The sequence below is a fragment of the Pleurodeles waltl genome, chromosome 11 (genome assembly GCF_031143425.1).
Source record: "Pleurodeles waltl isolate 20211129_DDA chromosome 11, aPleWal1.hap1.20221129, whole genome shotgun sequence".
Taxonomy (NCBI): Eukaryota; Metazoa; Chordata; class Amphibia; order Caudata; family Salamandridae; genus Pleurodeles; species Pleurodeles waltl.
The window spans coordinates 853,380,632-853,408,044 of NC_090450.1; the positions used below are offsets into that span (position 1 = coordinate 853,380,632).

The 27,413-nt window shown below is 44.3% G+C and overlaps 1 protein-coding gene across 2 annotated transcripts in view; it reads left to right on the forward strand.

Annotated features, from left to right (window-relative positions):
* The window catches only part of LOC138266200 (clustered mitochondria protein homolog), a 241,245-nt gene that overhangs the window by 122,515 nt on the left and 91,317 nt on the right, over window positions 1-27,413 (forward strand). The window contains exons 11-12 of one of the 2 annotated variants that reach the window (XM_069214691.1): window positions 142-215; window positions 6,760-6,864. In XM_069214691.1, the coding sequence (XP_069070792.1) occupies window positions 142-215; window positions 6,760-6,864 (179 nt within the window). The remainder of the gene's footprint in view (window positions 1-141; window positions 216-6,759; window positions 6,865-27,413) is intronic. The other variant, XM_069214692.1, reaches the window with a different exon arrangement.

A 27,413-nucleotide genomic window follows, 5' to 3' on the forward strand; every position in this document is an offset into this window, starting at 1 on the left:
TCAAAACTTTTCATCTTGTTAAAAATATATTTATGTTTTATAGCTGATGTACTGATTACCCATCATCAGCTTAAATTGTAAAGATATTTATGTATTTTTGGTGTAATATCCATTTTTAAAGATCCGTGTGTATTTTGACAGGTACACACAATTCATGAATCTTGTGATGGACAGATCACAAAAATTATCAAAGGAAAATAAAGGGAATAAGGATGGTATGTACATGAAATGTATATTTAGATTATGAATTTCCTGCGAAAATTGTTTGATCCTATAGTTCAAAAACAGTCATAATTAAAGTAACAATATTAATTTCCGATCAATCTGTGTATCCGAACACATGTACCTTTGACAATGTCACTCATGATGCCGAAGGTAGTTGTGTATGTCTAGAGGTAATATAAAAATTGCATACCTATTTTGCATTGCATGGTCCACAATCGGAGGCGGCTCCTCCATTAGAAGCTGCAACCCTTTCAACATGAAGGGATAAAAAACTAGGTTTATTATCCCTTCGTGGTGAAAGGGGTGGGGCATTGGGAATGACAGCCACGGAGGGGAGTGTACTCCTCTCAGAGCGCATGTGTGTTTGGCTGGCCCTCTCGGGACGGCCAAACACACATCCGCAGTAGGCTCTCTCCAGCCCGGCAAAACTGTTTGCTCCCAGCCAATCCTGACGCTGTTCTGAGCAGTGTTAGGATTGTCCGCAGGGTAAATTGGGAGCCTGTGCCTGCAGCTGGAGTGATGAGGGACAGAGGAGCAATGACGACGGAGGAGTTATTTTTTTCCTTTATTAACTGTCCCCCTTCCCCGCGTGCCGCACCCGCCTGCCCCTTCAAATAGGAGTGAGCCGCGACTGTCCATAATTAATAATGAGGTGCTCACAAAACAAATTGACTTACCTATCTTCAAACATGGTACATTTCAGAGTTGTTTCTAATATCATCATCAGTTGAGCTAAGGTATTGATTTATGGTTTCACCTCGGATCTACTTGCCTTGTACTCATATTTAATCCTCCTGTATTTATTTTCAGATGAAATAAGAAGGAATATTGTTTTACCTCCATGTAAGCTTAGCCAATTTGGATGAATCCAAGTTTGGATGGTGCTGAACATGTAATCAGTACAGCTATAATCTGCCTCAGGGCCCCAAGTATGCTGAAATGCTAAGTGCATGCCCTATGCATAGTTTTGCACTTTGTGCTGTCTTTCATGTTCCTCAAAGCACTGAAGACGATGATGATGAAAAATACAGTTTCCTATAGGCAAAGCAAAATTTATAGGGCTATACAGTCACACAACATACATAGTGGATCATTTAAAAATATAAAAATAATGCCTTTTGTACTTTAAGCATGGCCAGTCACTGTTATTATCTTTGCCAATGTTGCTGCATTATAAAAGCAGGCGACATTGCCTGTGGCATCCAGCATGGAGAGGGAGAGGGGAGGTGGGAGCAGGTAAGAATGGAAAAAGGACGGCAAACTTGAATGGGGATTGATTGAGGAGCTAGGGTGTGATATTAAATGAAAAGCCATGTGACTGGAAGGAAGTAAAAGCATCCAACGAACAGCAACGGGTGGCATGGAGGGGCAGGGAGATAACAGACATGCAGAAGGGTGAGAAAGCAATTTGTAAAGTGCGGGGCATAATGGGGTGAAGAGGAAAGTAGCTCCCATGAACGGCGAGGCAAGAAAATGTGTAAGCTTGAATAACGTTCTAAAAGAAGAAGAATGGTAATGAAGCTATGCTCCAGGAGAAGCACAAATATAAGAAGGGAAAAGAAAGCCATCAAATAAAATGCAAGCAAATGAGATTGACAAGAAAGCTGACCAATGATATGCAAAAGGCTGATCCAAAGTCCATTTTAAGTATTGGCATTGTCGATGATAGGCCCTTTGACAGAAGACAGTTAAGGGCTGTCTGTGATCAAGATCAAAAATCCCAAGGCGCACGCCAGAGATGTGCAAATTTCAAACCCACTTTCAGGCCTCTAAAGAAGATAATGATTACAATAATCACCCAGCCAGCTCACGTTCTTCCCACAACCAAGAAATTGTTGCCACAGAATCATGGTTAAGCAGCCCTCAAGATCATAAGTCATACAGTATTGAAGTACCCCTAGACAAATGTGATATAGAAGACATTGGACTCTTCATTTGATTTGATCTTGATATTAAGTTAAAAGTCTGTGAGCTTGGGCACCCATATTCCGAGGTGGAGTTGATCAGATTTTGGTGTTCCTTGATGTGAGCCTTTGTCTAAGCTGCTTTAATATTTATGTGGACATGGTCATATCTCCTAAATTTTGAAAGTGACCAGGATGAGCAGCAGTTATTTTTAACAGATTTGATTACACATTTGGTGGTTGGAGTAAACTGTTTATCAGATAGCTGTTAATAATAATTGCAAAAATGTAAAGTGGGCCAATATTATCTCTTCAGGTAAGATTATTCACAAAATTTAGGAAACTCTGATTGAAGTGCTTTTCCTTTATGCCATTGCAGAACGAACCAATTGTGCAATAATATGCAATAATATAAATTCATGGAAGAATTCTGCAGCATCTAAAATCACTTTTCACAAGAGAAGTCAGGGCCTGTAGCCCAGCCCTAAATAAGCAGGAATGGTATAATTTTGAGACCATAGCATTGAAGAAGCATAATCTTAGCTATCAAGAACAAGGGTCAAGCAGAAATATTAGAAGCAAGGGCCACTTGTAAAAAGACCCAAAAGAGAGTGAAGCAACCTTGAGAAAACAAATATTGAGATGATCTTTTGGATGCATTCAAGCAGAAGGATGATAGGGGTTTCTAGCATATTGTCGCCAATGGTGAAAGGTGTCATCATATGAAACCAGAATCCCATATCCAGTTGCATGAATGGGTCTCACTCTTTACTCACCATTATAGGCACACTTGGTCAAGTCCCCCCACCTCATTCAATTGGAAAAACATTCAAGTTAGACAATCACAATTCTTGTCTCCCAATCCAATTTACAATGATTGCTACACTGAAGGCAATAAACCCTGAAAAAGTAGGTAATACTCCCGGTTTAGGCAGGAACTTTGGAGACATTATTTCATTCCAAACTTATCAGATGGGTTGCTTACATGTAAATTGTCTAGCATCATATCATCAGGACATACAATACCTGACACAGGGTGGGGCACTGAGATCATCCCCATACAGAAAAAAACTTGCATTCCAACACTGAGAATTATCATCCTATCAGTTTAATTGACACTTGCAAAAAATATTTTGCAAGCAAGTTCTGGATAAATTGAATATATGGGAGGATATCCAGATACTTTCACACTTTCAAGCAGGTTTCAGACAAAGTGTGAGCACAGTAAACCAGGCCTTTCTTCTTGTTAAATGGAAAACTGTAGTCATAAATTCGTCTGCCTTTATATCGCCTTTGTAAATTGGAAGTGTTCAACCTTGTGCCACAATCAAAACTGTAGAAAGGATTACAGACCTTCTGGTTTGCTATCATTGTTAATTAAACTCCATTCAAATAATTATGCCAAGTCCGTTGGGGACCACCCTGGGAAGGAACTGGAAACAATCAATATCAATAGAAGGGTATGGCAAGGGTGCATACTTGCAGAAACGTTCTTCCTGTATAAATTAGTGTGTAAAATATTTGTCAGACTGTAAAAATGATTCTCAAATTGGCTAATAAAGTCCCTGATCTCTTATATACAGACAATACTTTATTGTTGTCTAAAACACTTCTGGGACTTATAGCACCACTTGAAAAAGTTTAATTTGTTGGGTGTTGGACATGGGTTGGAAATCCATGCTGCTAAATCCAAATTTATGGTTTTAATTCCCCTTTGTGCTTTCAACAGAAAGGTGCCAACTAATGATTTCACTCTAGAGAGGGCCCATGAATTTGCCTATTTGAACATTTGAGTCTCTGATTTAAATAATTGGAGTCCCCAACTACAACAAAAGTCTGCTTAGTTTGGATCATACATCACCAGCTCTGCATAAACGTGCTAAAAGTTCATCTAATTATCCGGTATCTCTTGTAGTAGGGACATATCAGGCTAAACAGCCAGTGCGTTCTTGATGACCTTTTTTTAAAAGACCGCACGCTAAGAATACTGGGCATTGGCCGACAAATGCGGCCGTCCGCCTGCGTTGAGAGTGTTTCTAGTTACAAATAATTGGAACCTCACTGGCACTCCCTGGCTATACATAGCCAATGGATGGTTCTGGCTAATATAATTTGAAGCCCACCGCCTTGGCGCCCCCTGGCTATACCTAGCCCGTGGATTTTTCTTGCTGATTAATCTTCTCAACGTCGGATTGAAGCAACACTTGGCCTGCCCAATTAACAGGAACCAACAGACTGATACTAACTAACAGCCTCTTGGGACTACAACCTCTAGATCTCAGCCATTACTGGTCCTTTTCCCTTCACTGGAACATAGGTGCTTCCACTTCAATCATCCCTGTCCTGATGATGACCCCGTCCTGACTTACCTGCATCAGGGGTCGAAACGTCGACACATCTCAAAAGTGTGGATGAGAAAAGCATAAAAGAAATTTTGTGACATACCAGGGCTTCCTGGTTTGTAGGAGCCACAGAAAGTCGATAATTTTTATACAACCATACTCTGCACTACTTGTACATATCACCGTCACTCACTTGCACCGTAGCACTTTCACTGTTTTTTTAGGAGCACCTACCTTTGCTTATGAATAATACGATCATTTATTATTAGAAGTATATGTTAGCACAAGATACAAATGGAGAAAACGTTTGAAATTATTAATAAATCTCGTTTGTTTTACATTTATGACACAGAGAGATTTCATTAAGCTGTTTATACACCGTGGAAGTCTAGGCTACTTTCCCCTTGCACTGACGTATATTATTATTGCATGCTAAACAGCCAATGCAGCATAATATGCAGCCGAATTATGGGGCTACTCTAAAGTTAATTTGTCATTCAAGAGTGAAAATATGTTTCTTAAGTCACTTATGAAGGTCCCAAAGAGCTCCCAAATATTCTGATTTATATAGATCTTGCTTTAACACCAATTTCTTACATAGCGAATCTGAAGCCCTTAATATTTTGGCTCCACATATGGGTTATTGATCAGCTTGACTGCTACAGGGCTGCTTAATGAGACATAATTCAGAGACCAGCTATCTTGCAATTGGCCTGAGTCGTCTTTGTAAAAAACTGGTATGGAAAGCTATGCCTAAGACTCCCACTGGCATGCCCCGTAGTGGGCAAAATATTCTAAAAGGCATGAAACTGGGCAAGTGTCACAGGTATCCAATCTTTAGAGAATGGTGGGAACCTTTTGAATCAAACCGACTAGAACTAGAGCACATTATATCTAATTCAGTCTGGGCACCTTGCCCTTGGATGTTTTTCAAGAAAAGTGAACACCTAATGTGTGTAAGTCTAATAGGTGCCCAGTCAGTAATATTTGATAAGAGAGTGAGGAACATTTGATATTTTCTGTAGAGGATATTGCAAACCAAGATCTAAGCTGATTGCCCCCTTTGTGGACTCTTAGGGGTGAGACATGATAGAAGTGCTTTGAGGATTTCCAAAACAGACTTTAGCCCTTGTTATGCCTTGGCGATCACCAAATTTCAGGAGTCCGCTTGGCAAATTCTAGAAAAATTCGTACTGTTAAGATTTTTGTTACTTTTATCTTGTGTTCTAATGTAGCTATATGGAATGTATTGAAATGTATTATTGTATTAGGTATGTATTTGTTGATGGATCATATAATCTCATCTAAAAAATATATATATATATTTACCTTCATCTACTGATGACATTTCTCAAATCTTCAAATGTATTGTTCTATAATTAAGATGATTATTGTAAGTTTATTGTTATAAAAAGACTGTCAGGTGCCTATAACATCCTATCTGTGACATTAGAGACATTGTTATAGAAGTTTAAAGTATAATTTTGTTCCCTTCAAATCCATAAGTAGATCTCATTACCTTTTTTGTCCCCCCCACCTGCTTCGTCCATCGCTTTGCTTTTCATTAGATTAGCAATTTGTCAAATTGTCTTTTTGCAGCAAAGTGATCTTTAAAATAGATTTTCATCAGGTTAACAAAGTGTGACTGTATGTAATCCAGACCTCTAGTATATATACACTAATAGAAGATCAATGGCAGAAAACGTACAACAGGTAGGTCTTTGCAGTCAAATATCCATGTTCCAAATACAAATCAAACTTACACAGTAGTAGCAGCTTTTAGCAGGAACTTTTGACCCTGTCCACACAGGAATATTTCATTATCACTGCCTTTGTGACATCTATGACTCATTGACGTGACATATCATTTCTAATTATATAAACACATTTTTGTAGCACATCTGTTCCTGTTTATTGTGTTATTAATAGAAAGAAATCCAAGTATTTTATTTAATATATGTGTGTAGGGGGAGGGCATATTCACTGAGTATACCATGATTAATCTCTGGTGCACCTAAAAGAGGTCAAATTAGTCAATTAATAATGGATTTAATTTCAAGGGTTTTTTCCAGTGCCTTCTTGCTGGCATTTATAGATTCCCCATTCCCTTAAGCCACAAATCAAAACTGACTATTCAGTCATATGCACTTGTGTTTTCCCCTCACTTGAAATAACAAAAGAAAATGCTTGTTGGGACTACAGTTTAAAAATTCAGGAATGTGAGAGGGCTTTTCCTTTCAATGTTTGTATCTTCCATCACTAACACACTCTTTCTTGTGTTTTTCTAGCAGATGCATTGGGAGTAGACATTATCCGAGATGTGTGCCAGGAAATCGGGTCTGTTAGTGACTTCATTTTTGATATCCGCTTTAATCCAGATGCATGTTCATCAGGTAAGAGCCTCATCTTGCAGTAGTTTATATTTTTCTAAGCCTCTTCAGATTATCACTAGGTAAAAGAGTGTCTGACCAACTGCTCTGCAGACTGATTGCTTTACATTCCTAATCAGCTATGTTTCGTTGATGCTGATTTTTAATAACACCTCAAAACCAATCGAAAGATAGCCAAACACTATCAGTGTAAGTCTTGCACAGATTCACATGTGTATATATTTATATGCATTTAGTTGTTTGATTTGTTTCTACTAGAAATACTGTATCCAGTAATTAAATGGTACTTTGTTAATAAGAACATTAGCCTGGATGATGGATGAGAAAGACAGACACAAGAGTTGGCCAATAGGACAGTACATCACTTTTCATATGTTCAGGAGCAAGTGAAGGCTTTTCAGGCTCTTTGGTTGACATGTCTAATTTTAGTAGCTGTGTGTGGAATAGGTGAACTTCACATTGAGTGTTTCAGCGCTGGAGGTTTTTTTTCAGGGTCTTGTGGACGCTTGGAAGAGAAATTATTGACTTTCAACCTGGTTGGTTATTTCTAGTGCAGACAATCTAGAAGTCCAAAGACCTGAATGGTAAGGGTGTGAGGCTGAAGATAACTAAGTGGTGTTGAGCTTTGAAGTGAAGGAAAGAATTGAGAGTGTGGCACAAGACAGTCTGTGTAATAAAGAGGTACCAAGTCATGGGTTATTTTTAAAACACTTGGCTTGAAATGTGTTAAGTGTGTCAATTTTCTTTAAGAACCTTTCAGCATGATGATATTTGAGGAAGGGCTGAGAAAGGTTAAGCAAGGTGTGGATGGAGAAGGTGAGGTCTGTCCACTGGGGAGAGAGGAAATTGTAATGCAAGAGTCCAATGAGCAGGAGTGGTATTTTAATCATGAATATGGCTGAATATAGGTGGCATTGTATCTTGCAGATATATAAAAGTTGGAAGGGAGTGGCGGAGGCTGTAGAGGCAGTAATGGAGGGAAGGTTCATCAGAGTGCATGGGCGGAATTCAAGGTCTGTAGTGGAGGGTGAATGAGTAATGAGGTTAGTTGTGAACCAAATGGGTGTCTTTAGTATTTTGGTCATGATAATATTTGTTTGGACCATAGCAAGTATGTTGACTTATTGATAGTGCACAAACAATACGAACTAAGTTGTGTTATATTTTATTATAAAGATAAGGCTATTTATTATATGTAGCACTATTGTCTATTCTTGTTCCATCCAGTTAGGGTGTACAATATGTTAGAAATACATAGAGCCTGTGACACACTGATAAATGTTTCTGACATCATCAAACAGGTGGACAAAGGGAGAAATGTAGTGGTCATGACAGAGCAGACTACATAGCAGAGATTTACAAACAACTAGGAGGTTCATCAGCCTGCAAGAGTTTGGAGAAAAGCCCAATTCCTACAATTACCAGCAACACTATCTCACATTTACAACAATGGTGGGATCACTGCCTCATTACCGATTTGGAATATAAATATCTCAAACATACATTTCCAATATATCATTTCATTTATGTCCAACCACAAATACAAAAAACAGATCCCAAGGTTTCCCCCTGGATGACCTGACATTTCAGGCATAGGTTCTCCAACATAAAATATTTCAATACATTGACCACTTCTTAAAATCATTCATAACAAATCTCCCTTCAAATATGTACAAAACAGTTGAGGCTTACTGAAAAAATAATAGACATGGTCTGGTCGGATGGCATGACTCTAATCACCTTATATGTTTGTTCCCTCTACACACGCATACCCATACCTCAGGGACTTAAAACAACCCAAACATTTTTTCTCACATAGAAAAGCCATTCTGTACAAACACACTAACATTATTTGGACGTGATCAAACTAGTGCTGGACACAAATGTTTTCATCCATAACCAAAATGGCATATACAAATCTGGGGTGTACCAATGGGTGCTAGATTTTCACCAGCTTATGCCAACCTACACATGGGCTACTTTAATAACATCACTAATATACTTGCTGTGCACCAGACAAATATTATAATTTTATGTTGTGACGACCATGCCATCACTCTGATTATTATTTTGGGTAGCAAAAGTGTAGTCTGTTGTTTCAGTAGCAGTACATGCTTCTCAGTTGTAATGTGAACATCATTTAACCTACAATAGTCACTATAACCCAGGGATGTGTGGATAATTGCAATCACTGCTACTATTGAAATAGTTTATTTTGAGAATGGTTAAAACAGAAATAATGTTGTGTCGTCTGTTTTGAACTAATTCAGCATAAATTATCATAGGGTCTTCCAGTGCCAGAGGTTCCTGATGTAAGGGGAACCAATTAGGCCTGGTGTTGAATGTTGAGAAAAGACAAAAAAAAAGAAGGTCTGTGGTGCCTTCTCATAAAGATGGGAAATTAATCCAAAAGAGGATATCATATCCCTGAGCAAAATGGTATAGTTGTAGAAAAAGAGAGTCCCTGACTAAAAACCTTTGGAACATTCATTTGAAAGGGGGTGGGGGAAGAGTTTTTCAGAGCTCTCTGTCTGCAGAGATTCTCCCTGTGAATTTATTTTCTCTTTATTTGTTCTTTGTTTATCCCAGCTTTTTTTAGAAGACTCTTGTGCTTACTTGGTATTATGCTTTTCAGGAATACCTTTAAGCTGTGGCTTATTCGGTCTGGCCCTTCAATTATCTTATAGATGTATAGGTTTCGGCAATGATTTTTGGTAACTCATGCTCCTGGTCTATCAATGGAATCTGCGCGAGACTACTAGTGCTGGTGTTTCCCATTTAATTCTTCCTAAAATAATTGAGGAGACTGTGGCAACATTACCAATTAGTTTTATCCCCTAGTCCAGGGCTGGTGCAGCCCAGTATTCATTTTGTATCTCTTTTAACACATCTTGTAAAACAGCAAGAGATGGTGTACTTTGAGTTATGGTACAGATTGCAGCAAAGACTGTAGCCCATGTGGCACAGTTGCCAATAGAGGGTACCATCACAAGTTGCAAGCACATTGTAAGAACTCTATTTTTATCTTGGTGTCCCATTTGGGAAAACACTGCTTCAAGCTGATTTGGTTTTTGAGCAATCCAGAACAGAATTTCCTCCCATCTGGTCATTACTTTACCCCGAATAGCATTAATTGTTACTGGGTTCATTCCAGGAGCAGTCAATTGTGGTTGGATAGCTTTAGCAGCCCTCGCTGGATCATTTGTTGAGTTATGCATAACAAATTGCATTAAAGATCTGTATAATCTAAGTAGATTAATATGTAAAGGCGCAGACCGCCCACTGCAAAATTTTGTATGTTTGAATATGTTGTGTAGCCAGCTAGAACTGGCCATGTGGCCCCATCATTTCTGAGGGAATCAATCTAACGTTATCTACAATTTCTGGTAAGGCGCCTTGGAAACAATTTTGATATTCCTGGAAATGTTAAAGGTATTTCTAGTTGTTGATATGGTCTGTATTGGCCTTGTACGTTGGCCGCTGTGTATGGATGAAAAGTATTTGTATTTGCATCTCCACCCCAATTAGCTAGCCCATTTTGAAGTAAATGTTGTGTAACAGCGTGTCTGCAATTAGCAAGAAAATTAATTGGATTCACCATTGTAGGAAGTTGGCTCTGTATGTGCTATTTCAAAGTAAGGAATAGCATGCACAGAGTCCAAGGGTTCCCCTTAGAGGTAAAATAGTGGTAAAAATAGATAATACTAATGCTCTATTTTGTGGTAGTGTGGTCGAGCAGTAGGCTTATCCAAGGAGTAGTGTTAAGCATTTGTAGTACATACACATAGACAATAAATGAGGTACACACACTCAGAGACAAATCCAGCCAATAGGTTTTGTTATAGAAAAATATCTTTTCTTAGTTTATTTTAAGAACCACAGGTTCAAATTTAACATGTAATATCTTGTTTGAAAGGTATTGCAGGTAAGTACATTAGGAACTTTGAATCATTTCAATTGCATGTTTACTTTTCAAGTTATTCACAAATAGCTACTTTAAAAGTGGACACAGTGCAATTTCCACAGTTCCTGGGGGAGGTAAGTTTTTGTTAGTTTTACCAGGTAAGTAAGACACTTACAGGGTTCAGTTCTTGGTCCAAGGTAGCCCACCGTTGGGGGTTCAGAGCAACCCCAAAGTTACCACACCAGCAGCTCAGGGCCGGTCAGGTGCAGAGTTCAAAGTGGTGCCCAAAACGCATAGGCTATAATGGAGAGAAGGGGGTGCCCCGGTTCCGGTCTGCTTGCAGGTAAGTACCCGCGTCTTCGGAGGGCAGACCAGGGGGGTTTTGTAGGGCACCGGGGGGGACACAAGCCCACACAGAAACTTCACCCTCAGCGGCGCGGGGGCGGCCGGGTGCAGTGTTAGAATAAGCGTCGGGTTCGCAATGTAAGTCAATGAGAGATCAAGGGATCTCTTCAGCGCTGCTGGCAGGCAAGGGGGGGGCTTCCTCGGGGAAACCTCCACTTGGGCAAGGGAGAGGGACTCCTGGGGGTCACTTCTGCAGTGAAAGTCCGGTCCTTCAGGTCCTGGGGACTGCGGGTGCAGGGTCTTTTCCAGGCGTCGGGACTTAGGTTTCAGAGAGTCGCGGTCAGGGGAAGCCTCGGGATTCCCTCTGCAGGCGGCGCTGTGGGGGCTCAGGGGGGACAGGTTTTGGTACTCACAGTCGTAGAGTAGTCCGGGGGTCCTCCCTGAGGTGTTGGTTCTCCACCAGCCGAGTCGGGGTCGCCGGGTGCAGTGTTGCAAGTCTCACGCTTCTTGCGGGGAGTTGCAGGGTTCTTTAAAGCTGCTTCTTGAAACAAAGTTGCAGTCTTTTTGGAGCAGGTCCGCTGTCCTCTGGAGTTTCTTGTCGTCGTCGAAGCAGGGCAGTCCTCAGAGGATTCAGAGGTCGCTGGTCCCTTTGGAAGGCGTCGCTGGAGCAGAGTTCTTTGGAAGGCAGGAGACAGGCCGGTGAGTTTCTGGAGCCAAGGCAGTAGTTGTCTTCTGGTCTTCCTCTGCAGGGGTTTTCAGCTAGGCAGTCCTTCTTCTTGTTGTTGCAGGAATCTAATTTTCTAGGGTTCAGGGTAGCCCTTAAATACTAAATTTAAGGGCGTGTTTAGGTCTGGGGGGTTAGTAGCCAATGGCTACTAGCCCTGAGGGTGGGTACACCCTCTTTGTGCCTCCTCCCAAGGGGAGGGGGTCACAATCCTAACCCTATTGGGGGAATCCTCCATCTGCAAGATGGAGGATTTCTAAAAGTTAGAGTCACCTCAGCTCAGGACACCTTAGGGGCTGTCCTGACTGGCCAGTGACTCCTCCTTGTTATTCTCATTATTTTCTCCGGCCTTGCCGCCAAAAGTGGGGGCCGGGCCGGAGGGGGCGGGCAACTCCACTAGCTGGAGTGTCCTGCGGTGCTGTGACAAAGGGGTGAGCCTTTGAGGCTCACCGCCAGGTGTTACAGCTCCTGCCTGGGGGAGGTGTTAGCATCTCCACCCAGTGCAGGCTTTGTTACTGGCCTCAGAGTGACAAAGGCACTCTCCCCATGGGGCCAGCAACATGTCTCTAGTGTGGCAGGCTGCTGGAACTAGTCAGCCTACACAGATAGTCGGTTAAGTTTCAGGGGGCACCTCTAAGGTGCCCTCTGGGGTGTATTTTGCAATAAAATGTACACTGGCATCAGTGTGCATGTATTGTGCTGAGAAGTTTGATACCAAACTTCCCAGTTTTCAGTGTAGCCATTATGGTGCTGTGGAGTTCATGTAAAACAGACTCCCAGACCATATACTCTTATGGCTACCCTGCACTTACAATGTCTAAGGTTTTGCTTAGACACTGTAGGGGTACAGTGCTCATGCACTGGTACCCTCACCTATGGTATAGTGCACCCTGCCTTGGGGCTGTAAGGCCTGCTAGAGGGGTGTCTTACCTATACTGCATAGGCAGTGAGAGGCTGGCATGGCACCCTGAGGGGAGTGCCATGTCGACTTACTCATTTTGTTCTCACTAGCACACACAGGCTTGTAAGCAGTGTGTCTGTGCTGAGTGAGGGGTCTCTAGGGTGGCATAATACATACTGCAGCCCTTAGAGACCTTCCCTGGCATCAGGGCCCTTGGTACCAGAGGTACCAGTTACAAGGGACTTATCTGGATGCCAGGGTGTGCCAATTGTGGGATCAATGGTACATTTTAGGTGAAAGAACACTGGTGCTGGGGCCTGGTTAGCAGGGTCCCAGCACACTTCTCAGTCAAGTCAGCATCAGTATCAGGCAAAAAGTGGGGGGTAACTGCAACAGGGAGCCATTTCTTTACACAAGCCCCCCCCAGCCCACAGGCCAGGAGACTCAGCCAAAGCTGGGAGAGTCTTCCTAGTCTGTCAGGCGAGGAAGAGTAGAGGAAATAGGCTGGTTTGTTGCAGGGCCTACTCTGCCTTACATCCTCCTGTTCAGGTCATTCCCTCTGGGGAACTGACCCACTTCCACAGTGATAGGACCTAGTCTGAACTGCCTCTTGTCTGTGCTTTTTATGTCTTCACCCATTCTCTCTATTTTGGGGTTAGAGGTATCCACCTCTGCTAATCTTATCTTAGCCAGGGTCACCCCTAGCTTACCCAAAGAGGTTACCCAGAGCTGGAGTAACCCCACCATGACCAACAGGGTCAGGGGGCCTAACTTGTTATTTGGCATGGGGTCAGACCACCATGCCAAGGATAGTGCAGCCATAAAGGCTAACACCCAGCAGAGGCCACTGACAGCTGTCAGTGCCCAGAACCACACCTTTAGCTCTTCACCTACAAGGGAAGGGGCTAAGTTACAGGCTTCTTTTGGTTCAGGGTGCCTGTCTGCTGTATTAGAGTGGGGGGTTACCACATCTTGTAGTAAACACCCTTCTCCCACTCTTTCTTCTGTTAGCTGAGGAGCCACCCACTCAGGCTTAACAGTTGCCTGACTAGCCAGGACTTCTTGTGGGTCAGGTTGGACTTTATCAGAGCCACTTTTGGAGTTCTCCCCTACTGGAGCAGAATCTCCTTGGCTTGCTGGCACCTTGGCTAAAGGTTGTCCACCTTTCCTACTCTGTTTCCTTTTCTTTTTCTTCTGGGGCCTACTTGCATGTACTGCAGAGGCAGGCACTCCAGAATCCTTGGGAGAGGACTGGCCCTGGACCAGTTCTTCTCTTAGGCTCTGACTAACCTCTGGGTAGTCATTTCCAAGGAGACAATCAAGGGGGAGGTCTGTACTGACTACCACCCTTCCCCAACTAAAAGTTCCACCCACTTCTATGGGCACAAAAGCCACAGGCCTATTAGTGACCCTGTCTGGGCTAACTCTTACTCTGGCCATCTCACCTGGGATGTACTGGTTTGAGAACACCAGCCTGTCATGCACAATAGTGTGACTGGCACAAGTGTCTCTCAGGGCAGTGGCTGGGATTCCATTCACCTGTAGGTGGTGGAAGTGTCTACTTCCCTCTGGAATCTCCAACTCACCTGTTGGGCCCTTTTTCCAGTTGAAGGCTATGAAGACCTCCTCATCTGAGGAGTCATCCCCAATGGCTACACTGGTCACCCCTGGGATTTTGCTAGGGGGTTTGTTTTTGGGACAAGAAGTGTCCTTGGTGTGGTGCCCTGTCTGTTTACAGTTATGGCACCATGCCTTAGTGGCATCCCAGCTCTTACCCTGGTACCCACCTTTGTTTTGGGTTGTGTCTCTGGGCCCACCCACCTGGTCTGGTTTTTGGGGGCCTACAGGGGACTCTTTTTCTTTGTTTCTAGTGTCACCCACTTTCTCCTGGGGAGGCTTTGTAACCCCTTTCTTTTGGTCACCCCCAGTGGAAGTTTTGGTTACCCTAGTCTTGACCCAGTGGTCTGCCTTCTTTCCCAATTCTTGGGGAGAAATTGGACCTAGGTCTACCAGATACTGATGCAACTTTTCATTGAAGCAGTTACTTAAAATGTGTTCTTTCATAAACAAATTATAAAGCCCAACATAGTCATACACTTCATTTCCAGTTACCCAACCATCCAGTGTTTTCACTGAGTAGTCAACATAATCAACCCAGGTCTGGCTCGAGGATTTTTGAGCCCCCCTGAATCTAATTCTATACTCCTCAGTGGAGAATCCAAAGCCCTCAATCAGGGTACCCTTCATGAGGTCATAAGATTCTGCATCTTTTTTAGAGAGTCTATCCCTACACTTTCCTGTGAACATTTCCCAAAGGAGAGCACCCAGTGAGATCTGTTCACTTTTCTGGTTACACAAGCCCTCTCAAAAGCTGTGAACCATTTGGTGATGTCATCACCATCTTCATATTTAGTTACAATCCCTTTAGGGATTTTCAACATGTCAGGAGAATCTCTGACCCTATTTATGTTGCTGCCACCATTGATGGGTCCTAGGCCCATCTCTTTTCTTTCCCTTTCTATGGCTAGGATCTGTCTTTCCAAAGCCAATCTTTTGGCCATCCTGGCTAACTGGATGTCCTCTTCACTGGAGTTATCCTCAGTGATTTCAGAGTTGTTGGTCCCTCCTGTGAGGGAACCAGCATCTCTGACTATTATTTGTGGAGTCAGGGCTTGAGAGGCCCTGCTCTCCCTAAATAGGACTGGTAGGGGGGAATTTTCCTCCAAGTCACTATCTTCATCCTCTGTGTTGCCATCCTCAGAGGGGTTGGCCTTTGCAAACTCTGCCAACAGCTCCTGGAGCTGTAGTTTGGAAGGTCTGGGGCCCATTGTTATTTTCTTTATTTTACAGAGTGACCTTAGCTCCATCATCTTAAGATGGAGGTAAGGTGTGGTGTCGAGTTCCACCACATTCAGATCTGTACTAGACATTATGCTTCTAAAAGTTGGAATACTTTTTAAGAAACTAAAACTAGTTCTAGAATCTAATTCAAACTTTTAACAAACTTTTAAACTCTAAAAGAAATGCTAACAGGGACTAACACAAGGCCCCAGCAGGACTTTAAAGAATTTAGAAAACTTTTCAAATTGCAAAAATCAATTTCTAATGACAATTTTGGAATTTGTCGTGTGATCAGGTATTGGCTGAGTAGTCCAGCAAATGCAAAGTCTTGTACCCCACCGCTGATCCACCAATGTAGGAAGTTGGCTCTGTATGTGCTATTTCAAAGTAAGGAATAGCATGCACAGAGTCCAAGGGTTCCCCTTAGAGGTAAAATAGTGGTAAAAATAGATAATACTAATGCTCTATTTTGTGGTAGTGTGGTCGAGCAGTAGGCTTATCCAAGGAGTAGTGTTAAGCATTTGTTGTACATACACATAGACAATAAATGAGGTACACACACTCAGAGACAAATCCAGCCAATAGGTTTTGTTATAGAAAAATATCTTTTCTTAGTTTATTTTAAGAACCACAGGTTCAAATTTAACATGTAATATCTTGTTTGAAAGGTATTGCAGGTAAGTACATTAGGAACTTTGAATCATTTCAATTGCATGTATACTTTTCAAGTTATTCACAAATAGCTACTTTAAAAGTGGACACTTAGTGCAATTTCCACAGTTCCTGGGGGAGGTAAGTTTTTGTTAGTTTTACCAGGTAAGTAAGACACTTACAGGGTTCAGTTCTTGGTCCAAGGTAGCCCACCGTTGGGGGTTCAGAGCAACCCCAAAGTTACCACACCAGCAGCTCAGGGCCGGTCAGGTGCAGAGTTCAAAGTGGTGCCCAAAACGCATAGGCTATAATGGAGAGAAGGGGGTGCCCCGGTTCCGGTCTGCTTGCAGATAAGTACCCGCGTCTTCGGAGGGCAGACCAGGGGGGTTTTGTAGGGCACCGGGGGGGACACAAGCCCACACAGAAATTTCACCCTCAGCGGCGCGGGGGCGGCCGGGTGCAGTGTTAGAACAAGCGTCGGGTTCGCAATGTAAGTCAATGAGAGATCAAGGGATCTCTTCAGCGCTGCAGGCAGGCAAGGGGGGGCTTCCTCGGGGAAACCTCCACTTGGGCAAGGGAGAGGGACTCCTGGGGGTCACTTCTGCAGTGAAAGTCCGGTCCTTCAGGTCCTGGGGACTGCGGGTGCAGGGTCTTTTCCAGGCGTCGGGACTTAGGTTTCAGAGAGTCGCGGTCAGGGGAAGCCTCGGGATTCCCTCTGCAGGCGGCGCTGTGGGGGCTCAGGGGGGACAGGTTTTGGTACTCACAGTCGTAGAGTAGTCCGGGGGTCCTCCCTGAGGTGTTGGTTCTCCACCAGCCGAGTCGGGGTCGCCGGGTGCAGTGTTGCAAGTCTCACGCTTCTTGCGGGGAGTTGCAGGGTTCTTTAAAGCTGCTTCTTGAAACAAAGTTGCAGTCTTTTTGGAGCAGGTCCGCTGTCCTCGGGAGTTTCTTGTCGTCGTCGAAGCAGGGCAGTCCTCAGAGGATTCAGAGGTCGCTGGTCCCTTTGGAAGGCGTCGCTGGAGCAGAGTTCTTTGGAAGGCAGGAGACAGGCCGGTGAGTTTCTGGAGCCAAGGCAGTAGTTGTCTTCTGGTCTTCCTCTGCAGGGGTTTTCAGCTAGGCAGTCCTTCTTCTTGTTGTTGCAGGAATCTAATTTTCTAGGGTTCAGGGTAGCCCTTAAATACTAAATTTAAGGGCGTGTTTAGGTCTGGGGGGTTAGTAGCCAATGGCTACTAGCCCTGAGGGTGGGTACACCCTCTTTGTGCCTCCTCCCAAGGGGTGGGGGTCACAATCCTAACCCTATTGGGGGAATCCTCCATCTGCAAGATGAAGGATTTCTAAAAGTTAGAGTCACCTCAGCTCAGGACACCTTAGGGGCTGTCCTGACTGGCCAGTGACTCCTCCTTGTTATTCTCATTATTTTCTCCGGCCTTGCCGCCAAAAGTGGGGGCCGGGGCCGGAGGGGGCGGGCAACTCCACTAGCTGGAGTGTCCTGCGGTGCTGTGACAAAGGGGTGAGCCTTTGAGGCTCACCGCCAGGTGTTACAGCTCCTGCCTGGGGGAGGTGTTAGCATCTCCACCCAGTGCAGGCTTTGTTACTGGCCTCAGAGTGACAAAGGCACTCTCCCCATGGGGCCAGCAACATGTCTCTAGTGTGGCAGGCTGCTGGAACTAGTCAGCCTACACAGATAGTCGGTTAAGTTTCAGGGGGCACCTCTAAGGTGCCCTCTGGGGTGTATTTTGCAATAAAATGTACACTGGCATCAGTGTGCATTTATTGTGCTGAGAAGTTTGATACCAAACTTCCCAGTTTTCAGTGTAGCCATTATGGTGCTGTGGAGTTCGTGTAAAACAGACTCCCAGACCATATACTCTTATGGCTACCCTGCACTTACAATGTCTAAGGTTTTGCTTAGACACTGTAGGGGTACAGTGCTCATGCACTGGTACCCTCACCTATGGTATAGTGCACCCTGCCTTGGGGCTGTAAGGCCTGCTAGAGGGGTGTCTTACCTATACTGCATAGGCAGTGAGAGGCTGGCATGGCACCCTGAGGGGAGTGCCATGTCGACTTACTCATTTTGTTCTCACTAGCACACACAGGCTTGTAAGCAGTGTGTCTGTGCTGAGTGAGGGGTCTCTAGGGTGGCATAATACATGCTGCAGCCCTTAGAGACCTTCCCTGGCATCAGGGCCCTTGGTACCAGAGGTACCAGTTACAAGGGACTTATCTGGATGCCAGGGTGTGCCAATTGTGGGATCAATGGTACATTTTAGGTGAAAGAACACTGGTGCTGGGGCCTGGTTAGCAGGGTCCCAGCACACTTCTCAGTCAAGTCAGCATCAGTATCAGGCAAAAAGTGGGGGGTAACTGCAACAGGGAGCCATTTCTTTACACTGAGAATATGGGAGGATGAGTCAGTCCAAACCATCAAAAACTGCCATCCAAAGTCATGGCTAGATCACAGTTCCTCACCTACACCCCTAACCCTGCTTGGGTGGAAGGGATCGTGGCAATCTGAACATGACAATTACTCCTCAGCAAAGCTGTGGAATCAGATCTCACCCTTTAGTGGTATTACTCATGCATGCCCAGGCAAAAAACAAGAGAGATATGAACTAAGGCCCAGATTCTCAAATGTTTAGCATTGGTTTAGCGTTGCTTTTTTAACGCTAAACCTTTTTTGGCTTTCACATACCAATGCAAATAGGTATTTGCATTGGTTTGTTTGGCAAAATGTTGCTTTGCGGCAAGCAGGCATTACATAGGTGGCTCATGGGAGTACCCATGCTACCACCCATGCTTTTTGACACTACACCCCATTCTGAAAGATCAGAAATAAGGGTTAAGCACCAAAAATTAATTCCTTTTTTAAAAGCAGTTGCATTTCTCCCTGGCTTTCTGACTTTGCATGTGTGCTGCACTGTACAGCACACATACAAATTGGGAAAAGCATTTGCACTTGTCTAGGTATAGTATTTTGTACAGGAAGGATACCCTTCTTGTACAAAACCTATGCTAGACTCACGCACACCCCCCAGCACTTCGGCGCTAAGGTGTGTGCGTGACACACAGCAGCTGAAACCAGCGCCGGCGCAAGGGAGAGGACAGGAGAGTGCCATTTCCATGAGAATATGGTGTTGACCTGCTCTCTCCTTGTCACACAGCACAGCACAGCTTTTTTGGATGCTGCACTGCGCTGCGTGACACATACCAGAATCTGGGCCAAAGTATTAGTAGCATGTTTTGGCTGCAGGTACACGTGCTATGAACACTTCTACCATCTAGTGTTGGGCCTGGTCTCTGCAAGTTGTTTTTCTCGAAGAAGTCTTTTATGATCAACGTCGTGCATCATATGTCTCCTCGAAGTAATGCGCGTGTTCAATGGCTCCTTTGTTAAATTGTTTTTTTCTGCCATTGCGTCAGGCGGACTGCGTCGGAGCTCTGTACAGCTTCAGTGCCCTTGACGCACAGAACAAATTCGACCCACGCGGTTCCTGCAGATGACGGGAATAGCTCAGGATTTCATCAATACAATTGTTTTGCAACATGAATCTTTTCTGCATTCACATGTTATGCATTAATCTGCCACCTACCCCGACTTCGACCACATCGCATTCGAAATACCTATTGAGAATGTTCGTCTCTGGGTAATGGAGGTAAAAAAGGAGATGCTTTTTCATCGATGCCTGCAACCTCTGCCTGTCTCCGGAACACTGAGAACAGGACTGCGAAGCGTGCAACCTGTTCAAAAACAAGAAAGCCTTACAGAACAGAAGAAGTTTCAGACTGGCCCATACCAAGGAAATGGCAGTGTAGGCAGAGTTTTCCCCTGAAGACCATCAACTAGAAAACATCGAGGACAAAGGAGGAGAAAAAGAAGACGTCACGGAACAGAGTGGCTATGTAATCACCAGCCCTTAGTCTTGCCTCTAACGAGTCTAGTGAGAGAGAGCAGGTGGATGTACAGCTTCAAACCACCTTGCACGAGGCTCCCCCACCAGGGTCAGGACCCAGGACGAAACTTACTCTACACTCTGTGAGAACACTCGACCCACCCCATATTAAAAAAGACAGTCACAAAGCCTCCCACAACTCGCTAAGGTGTGCCACAGCCCTCAAGCTCTGCCCAACACCGAGACAGACCCTAGGTACTGAGATAGGACGAGAGCATCAGGGCAAAGGGAGAAACGTGGAGCCGACACAAGGTCTGCATCAGTGCCAAAAAAAACATAGACTCCGGCACACATATCGGTGACAAAACCCATGTACCCTGTATTGGTGCCGAAAAAACATGTAGAGCGGCAGCAGCGGCTGGTATCCTTAGTATTAGTAGCATGTACAGAGCCGAAGCAATCCTCAAAACCAATAAAGGGGAAAGAGCATGGCCATGCCTTGATGCTGAAGAAGAGTTCAACCTCGACAACAACAAAACCGGAACTTCCTCGGCAATGAAAGTGGTGACCGAGAAGCTGACAAAAGCAAGAAAAACACCCATGCCTCCAGAAGAAGGCAGCAATGTTTTCGTGGTGTTCCATGAGCTCATGTAAAAGCGCAGACAAGATGCTGATGAGTGCAAAAATAACACCCAAGTAACAAAGCAAAGATTTGGATGCTCAACAACCATTGCCACAAAGGGTGGCAACAGAGCACAGGGCCAAAAGTCCCATGCCACATAGCTTCCCAGTGTCACCAGACCACAGGTCAAGGTTGCCCACACAAGAGATAGAGGACGTGATCAGGACACATATCCTTCAGAATACCAAGGTGAAACATCACATAGCCCACACCCATGGGATGACTATGATGTGATCCTTCCAGACACAGACATAGAGCCGCCCATCCCTGCAAAAGCATCTCCACCAGATGACACCTTGTCTTTTCACAGCATCATTCAAAGTTCAGCAGAACACCACAAATTACCACTACAGAGGAGGAGACCAATTTCCTGGTGGAAACACTGTCCAGAACAGAACCTACTGTGCAGTACTTGCCAATGACTGGCTCTATGAGGAAGGTCTCTAAAGAAATGTGTAAGGAGCCTGTGAGATACAGGGTTCTAAGACCGAAGATTGAGAGAAAGTGTAGAGCTTCACCCTGCCACTCTCTCTACATTAACGGACACCCAACTGCTGACTTACTAGTGGTGAGTATGACGAGAAAAAAGGCTGCTTCACAAAGTACAGTGGATGCTCCACCCACTGACAAAGTAAGCAGATCAACTCAGCAGGAAAAAGGGTTGCTACAGACCATGCCAACCATTGGAAGATCTCAAAATCGGTAGGCCTCCTCTCACGCTACAACAGGGCAACCTGAGATGAGATGGAGGATCTCCTACAGCAACTTCCAGACCCATACAAGAAGAAAAAGGAAGATCTGCTGGCCAAGGGGAGGCGGATCTCTAATGAAACCATCCGCTGTGCACCAGACAGCGTAGACACAACTGCCAGGGGGATCAATTTGTCTGTCATGCTCCGTAGACCTGCCTGGCATTTCATCTTAGGTCTTAAACCAGAACACATCTTGAATGTTCCTTTTGATGGAGAGCACCTCTTCGGTCTCGAAGTAGATACTCAACTGGAAAAAATGAAGGCAAACACCACACAATCAATGCAAGCCTTGCAGTATACGTCCCAAAAGCACCAGCACCAGCCCTAGCCTTTTCGGAGATCTCACAGCAGATGGGCTTCCAAGAATTACACCCCAGAGACCCCAAGTTACCTGTGCCAGCAGCAACAGCACCACCAACAGTGGGGGAGAGGTTGCTACAGGAGTAGGTTTAAACCTAGGGGCAAGGGTAGAGGAACACCCTCAAAGAGAGCCTTCACCTCAAAGCAATGACTTCCCGGGTATCCCACCCCCAACCACACATCACCTGTCGGTGAAGACTGCAACAATGCCATCACTTGTGGCCAGAAGTCCCATCAGCCCAGTGGGTCCCAGACATTGTCAGTCAAGGATACTGCCTAGAGCTAAAAAGTCAACCACCAAATATACCACCCACAAACACACCCTCAGCCCTCATCCTCTTCATCTGCTGAAACAAGCGATAAGGGCGCTCCTCCAAAAAAGGAGCCTTAGAACTGGTCTCATTCAAACACCAAGGGAAGGGAGTATATGCCCTCTACTTGTTAATACCATTGAGATTCAAAATAAATGCAGAAAAATCCCATTTGATGCTGCTCCAAATACAGCCTTATCTTGGCACCATACTCAATCTAATCAGTGCGAACGCTTATCCCAGTCCACAAAGGGCTCTCATTCTCCAGAACCAACTGGGTTTTTTTCAGCCACCTCATCGCCTACAAGTCAGAAGAGTCATGCATCTCCGAGGGATGGCACCTTGCATAGCAACCGTTCCACATGCAAGACTACATACGCACCACCTACAGTAGTGGCTGCATCTCAGTGGTCACACGCAAAGGGCAGATTAGAGCATCTAGTTTTGGTTTCACCCTGTGTCCATCAAGGTGCTGAAGTGATGGAATGCTCACAACAGCCTAAAGGGAAGAGACTTTAGGGACCCAGTCACACAGATGACAATTTTGACAGATGCATCACTTATAGGGTGGGGGCTTATATCAAGTATATTGCCATACTGGGACAACGAACAGCACATTAACAGACTTTACACATCAGTGTTCTAAAGCGTTAAGCCATACAGTTAGCACTCAAAGGTTTTTTGTCCAACATAAGGGGGAAGAATGTGCTAATATGCAAAGACAATATGACTTCAATGTATTACACACAGAAACAAGGAGGGACACATTCATTGCACGTCCATCAACTGGCACAACTCATATGGAGATGGGCAATCAGTCACAGAATCCACTTCCCAGCACAATGCCTACCAGGGGATTAAGCTGTCCCTCAGTCACGTTTTGACTGGTCTTTTTTTACTTTTTGTTGACTTTTTTGAGATTGCATCTCCTTGTGTGAGAATGGCACACAAGAAACCTGCTGGTTTCAAACAATGTGGGCATGTCATAGGCAATTGTCGATGACAGACCGCCATTTGGTGTATTTTTGGTGCCTGGAGCTGGGACAAGGCTTCAAGGCATGTGAGGACTGCTGCACCATGCACCCAAAGCCACTGAGGGAGCGATCCCCCAAGCTCCCCGCCAACTGACTAAAATTATCTCATCCCCTGGATTTCTTTCATGGTTTTAAGCACTCTCATGGCTGGAGCTTTTGCCCTGTAGGTGAGTGCGTTGCACCTTCTGGGGGCCGTGTGCAAGGTAACAATCAGGACAGCTTGGAATGCTTAAAAATGCTTATATGTAATGTTGATATTGTTACGTTCTCTAGTAGCCAACTGTACATTTGCAATGCAATGTCTTTCAGTGTGTAAACTCTATGGGCTGATCTTATAATTGCACTTTGGTACAAAAGGTATAAAAATTACACAAGCACAGGGTTTATTCTTGACAAATACTTTATAGGAATGATTGCAAGTGCCTTATTGGTACATCATAATAATTTAAAATGTTTTATTGATTTATTCAATAATGAGAATGACTTCTGCAAAAGGTATCTAAATGTGTTTATTACAAAACAAAATGATTTAACTTACTTGGTACGTTTGGGTGAATCTTCTAGGGGGTCACCCATGATTACACTTTGGCCCTCATTTTGGTCTTTTGACCGCCAGGGTTAATGTGGCGGTATCACCGCCAACAGGCTGGCGGTGTACAGTATACTGCCACATTATGAGTGTGGCGGTTTGGCCACAGCCACCCCGCCACATCTCCATTCATACCACTATGGTGGTATGAACCGCCGGGCCGGAGATGTGCATCTGTGACCCGGTGGTCCACAAATGAACACCAGCGTATTAAGAGCCAGCCTACTGCCATGCTTTCCACGGTGGTACCACCGCCACGAAAACCATGGCGGTGAGACTACCCGTGACAGGGAATTCCTTCCCTGTCACTGGTAGAAGGCTCTCACCCCCCCCCCCAGCAGTCACCTAACCCCTGACCCCTAAACCCCACCCACTACCCGCAATCATGCACACACACACCCACAAGCATGACGCATGCACCACCACTTCCATACATGCATTTACTCACACTCATCCATACACGCATTCACTCACACATACTTACACGCATACACGCACTCACTATAACATTCATACATGCATTCACTCACATGCATACAACCATGCATACCACAACACTCACAGACGCATACACACACACATGCAAACACCACACACTCACACACAACACCCCCCCACCCTCCACACCCCTCCCTTGACAGACGCCCAACTAACCTTGTCCGGCGAGGAGGTCGTTCGGCAAGGAACTGGTAGGGACACTGCTATCGCCAGCAGCGCTCTGCCAGCAAGACCCCACTAGGTCATATGAATGGGCATAATACAGCTGGCGGCGTCCTTCTGGCGGGGCGGTGCAGGTGGTAGCACTGCCCAGGCACCTTTCCCGCCAGCATGGCTACTGCCGGATTTCCACCCTAATTCTGACTGAAATCTGGCAGTGTCCATATTATGGCGGGCGGAAGACCGCCAGCACTGGCGGTCTTCTGGCACCTGTGGCTTCGTCCGTCTTGGGAAAAGACAGCCGATGCCATAATGAGGGCCTATGTTATCTGTGGTATTTTCCATCTGCCAGTGTACATCTTTGTAAATTATTGTGTTGCACTTAGCAGTGTGTGTGTAATAAATGTACTTCTCCTTTTTCTAAAGAGAAAGTACTAAATGTACACTCATTTATTGAGTGATATATTACGTGCCGATGATTGGTGATTACTGGCCCCCATCCCCTCCCTTGGGTAGGCTTTGGACTGCCCTGCTACCCTGTGAGAGTCAAGCTCTACAATAGGGTGTTTGGATCCTAGTAAGGACAATTGTGGACCTATTACTTGTGCAGGTCGCACAACTAATAGCCTACAATTCTATACTACTAATGTTGTCTACAACAGGCTCTGTTCACTTTAGGAAAGGGCTTTGTGAACTCCAGGGACATAAGTTCCAGAGGCCTTCCTGCAACTGTCCAGCTCTCCTGCTGCAACCAGACCTTCCTGGATCTTCATCTGGAGGTGCCTGAGTCTTGTTGGCTGCTCTAAGAGTAAGTTTAAGATCCCCAAGAGTCACCTCCCCAGGTCCTGGGTCCTTGGTTGGCATTAGAGTGCTCTCCTTCAAACACAAAGAGAAAATTCTAAAGTTTTTGGCTGTTCCCGACCATGAACACGCCTATTTGTGCCAAAATCTTGCCACCTTCGACATATCGCCAACACAGAATTCCGGTTGACCCGACTCTTCACGTTATAGCGGCCGTCAGCGATGATCAGCAACGTGACAGCTGCACTTTGAACAGTGATTACAGCCTGCAGTGTTGGCCAATGTGAAGATCCGGTTACGACTGTCCATGACCCCTGACATGATCTTCATCCTACTACGATGACCGCCTGTGATACCTGGCCTGCTCCTTGCACTACGCGAAGAACATCAGTGATGCTGTCCTTGCAGCCTCCCCCACCTTGAATCTTCGCACTGGACTTTTCAAAGGTAACTTTTTCAGCGGTACTAACCTGGTCCCTGTTTCCAGCCCATGCTCCATCAGGGTTGACCTGAACTTGTGACTTTCCCCACGTCTAACACGTCCAGAATACTGCGTGTGGTGCTTTGTGATTTTCGATGCTATACTTACCTAAAATCTTTGAAATTGCTCATCACAAGTTCTACTGATTAGATTTTTGTAATTTTTATGTTGAATAATTTATAACATTTTACTCTATTTTTCTCTTTATTATTGTTTGAGTGCTATATAAATATGTTATACATTGCCTCTAAGTTAAGCGTGACTGCTTTTCTGCCAAGCTTCCAGGGGGCTAAGCACAGTTTAATTTAGTGAATTTTGTGGGTCACCCTGACAAGGATTGTGTCTGTTGTTTGACAAAGGATCACATTCCCCTCAACAAACAACCCCATTTCTCACAAAAACCTGTTGAATATAGGGGTGTATGTGCTTTTCCGTAGCCCAAGTCCGCAAATGTGTCATGGTCTATTATCTTCTGTGAGGAAAGCAGCTGAGAGACTGATGAAGATGAGGATTTAGGATAGATTGTTCTGATAGATTCAGTTAAGGAAGACTGAAAAGTGTGAGAGATCCATCTCAGTGAAGTGCAGCCTGCAGAATCCCAAATGCAGGGAACTAGAGAGATTGGGGAGAAGTAAAGGTTGAATCATTTCAGTACTACCCACTCAGAGATCTTGCAGAAACATGGAAGAAGAGAGTTTGAACATTCATTAGAAAGCATGGCTGAGTTTGCACAGGATTTCATATAGCAGATGTTTAAAGGGCTAATTTTAATTTGATGAGCCACCTGTCTGGCACTTCTTTTAAAATTTCATGACAAGGTCAAAGTTATTGTTATTAATCCAGATTTTATTATTTCTGAGTAATTGCTCTGCAAAGGTTTTCTTAAGTATTTACTTGATTTCACAAAACGTTAATGTTACTGCAAATAAACTGAGACGTGTTAACCAGGCAGCTCACTGTCTGATCACCACTTGCTCACATTGAATAATTTGTGGGAAAATCACTACATCTGATTGCTCCTCATTTATTTTGGTTGCAGTCACTGTGAGCATATACTTCGCACATTATCATTGATTAGATACTTGCATTTTACAAGTAGATTAACTTTGCAAGCTCAGAGTCAAAATATTATGGGCCCACTCCTCAAAGCTATTTAGATATGCTATACAGTTTTAAGGTATTCTCTAATTCCTTTACAACTATTACCCGCCCTGGTAAAGTTCATTAATATACTCCTGACAGGTGCAGGACTAAAACGTTTTATACGATGGGAAGTGATCCCACCCACCTAAAATGGCATGGTGTATTGAAAGGGGTGTCTCTATGGGGGGGAAATATTTTTCACATTAATTAAAAAAACAATTACAGCGTGGATTTTCAAATCAGCAGACCTGTAATGCAAAAATGGAATGCACAAACGTTTGGTAGTGCTCAACCTGGAAACCTGCAGGTTTCCCGGCCTACCTCTGTGAACACTTGGGAATTCCCAACAGTTGTAAATCTGTACCACTACAGATTCATAGACCTGCGGGTATGCGTTTTGGACTTTTATTTTAAGAATGGGGCTCCTAATAATTATTTTACATGTTACCTTTAATAATTTAATGTTACGTCTAAATTAAGGAACTT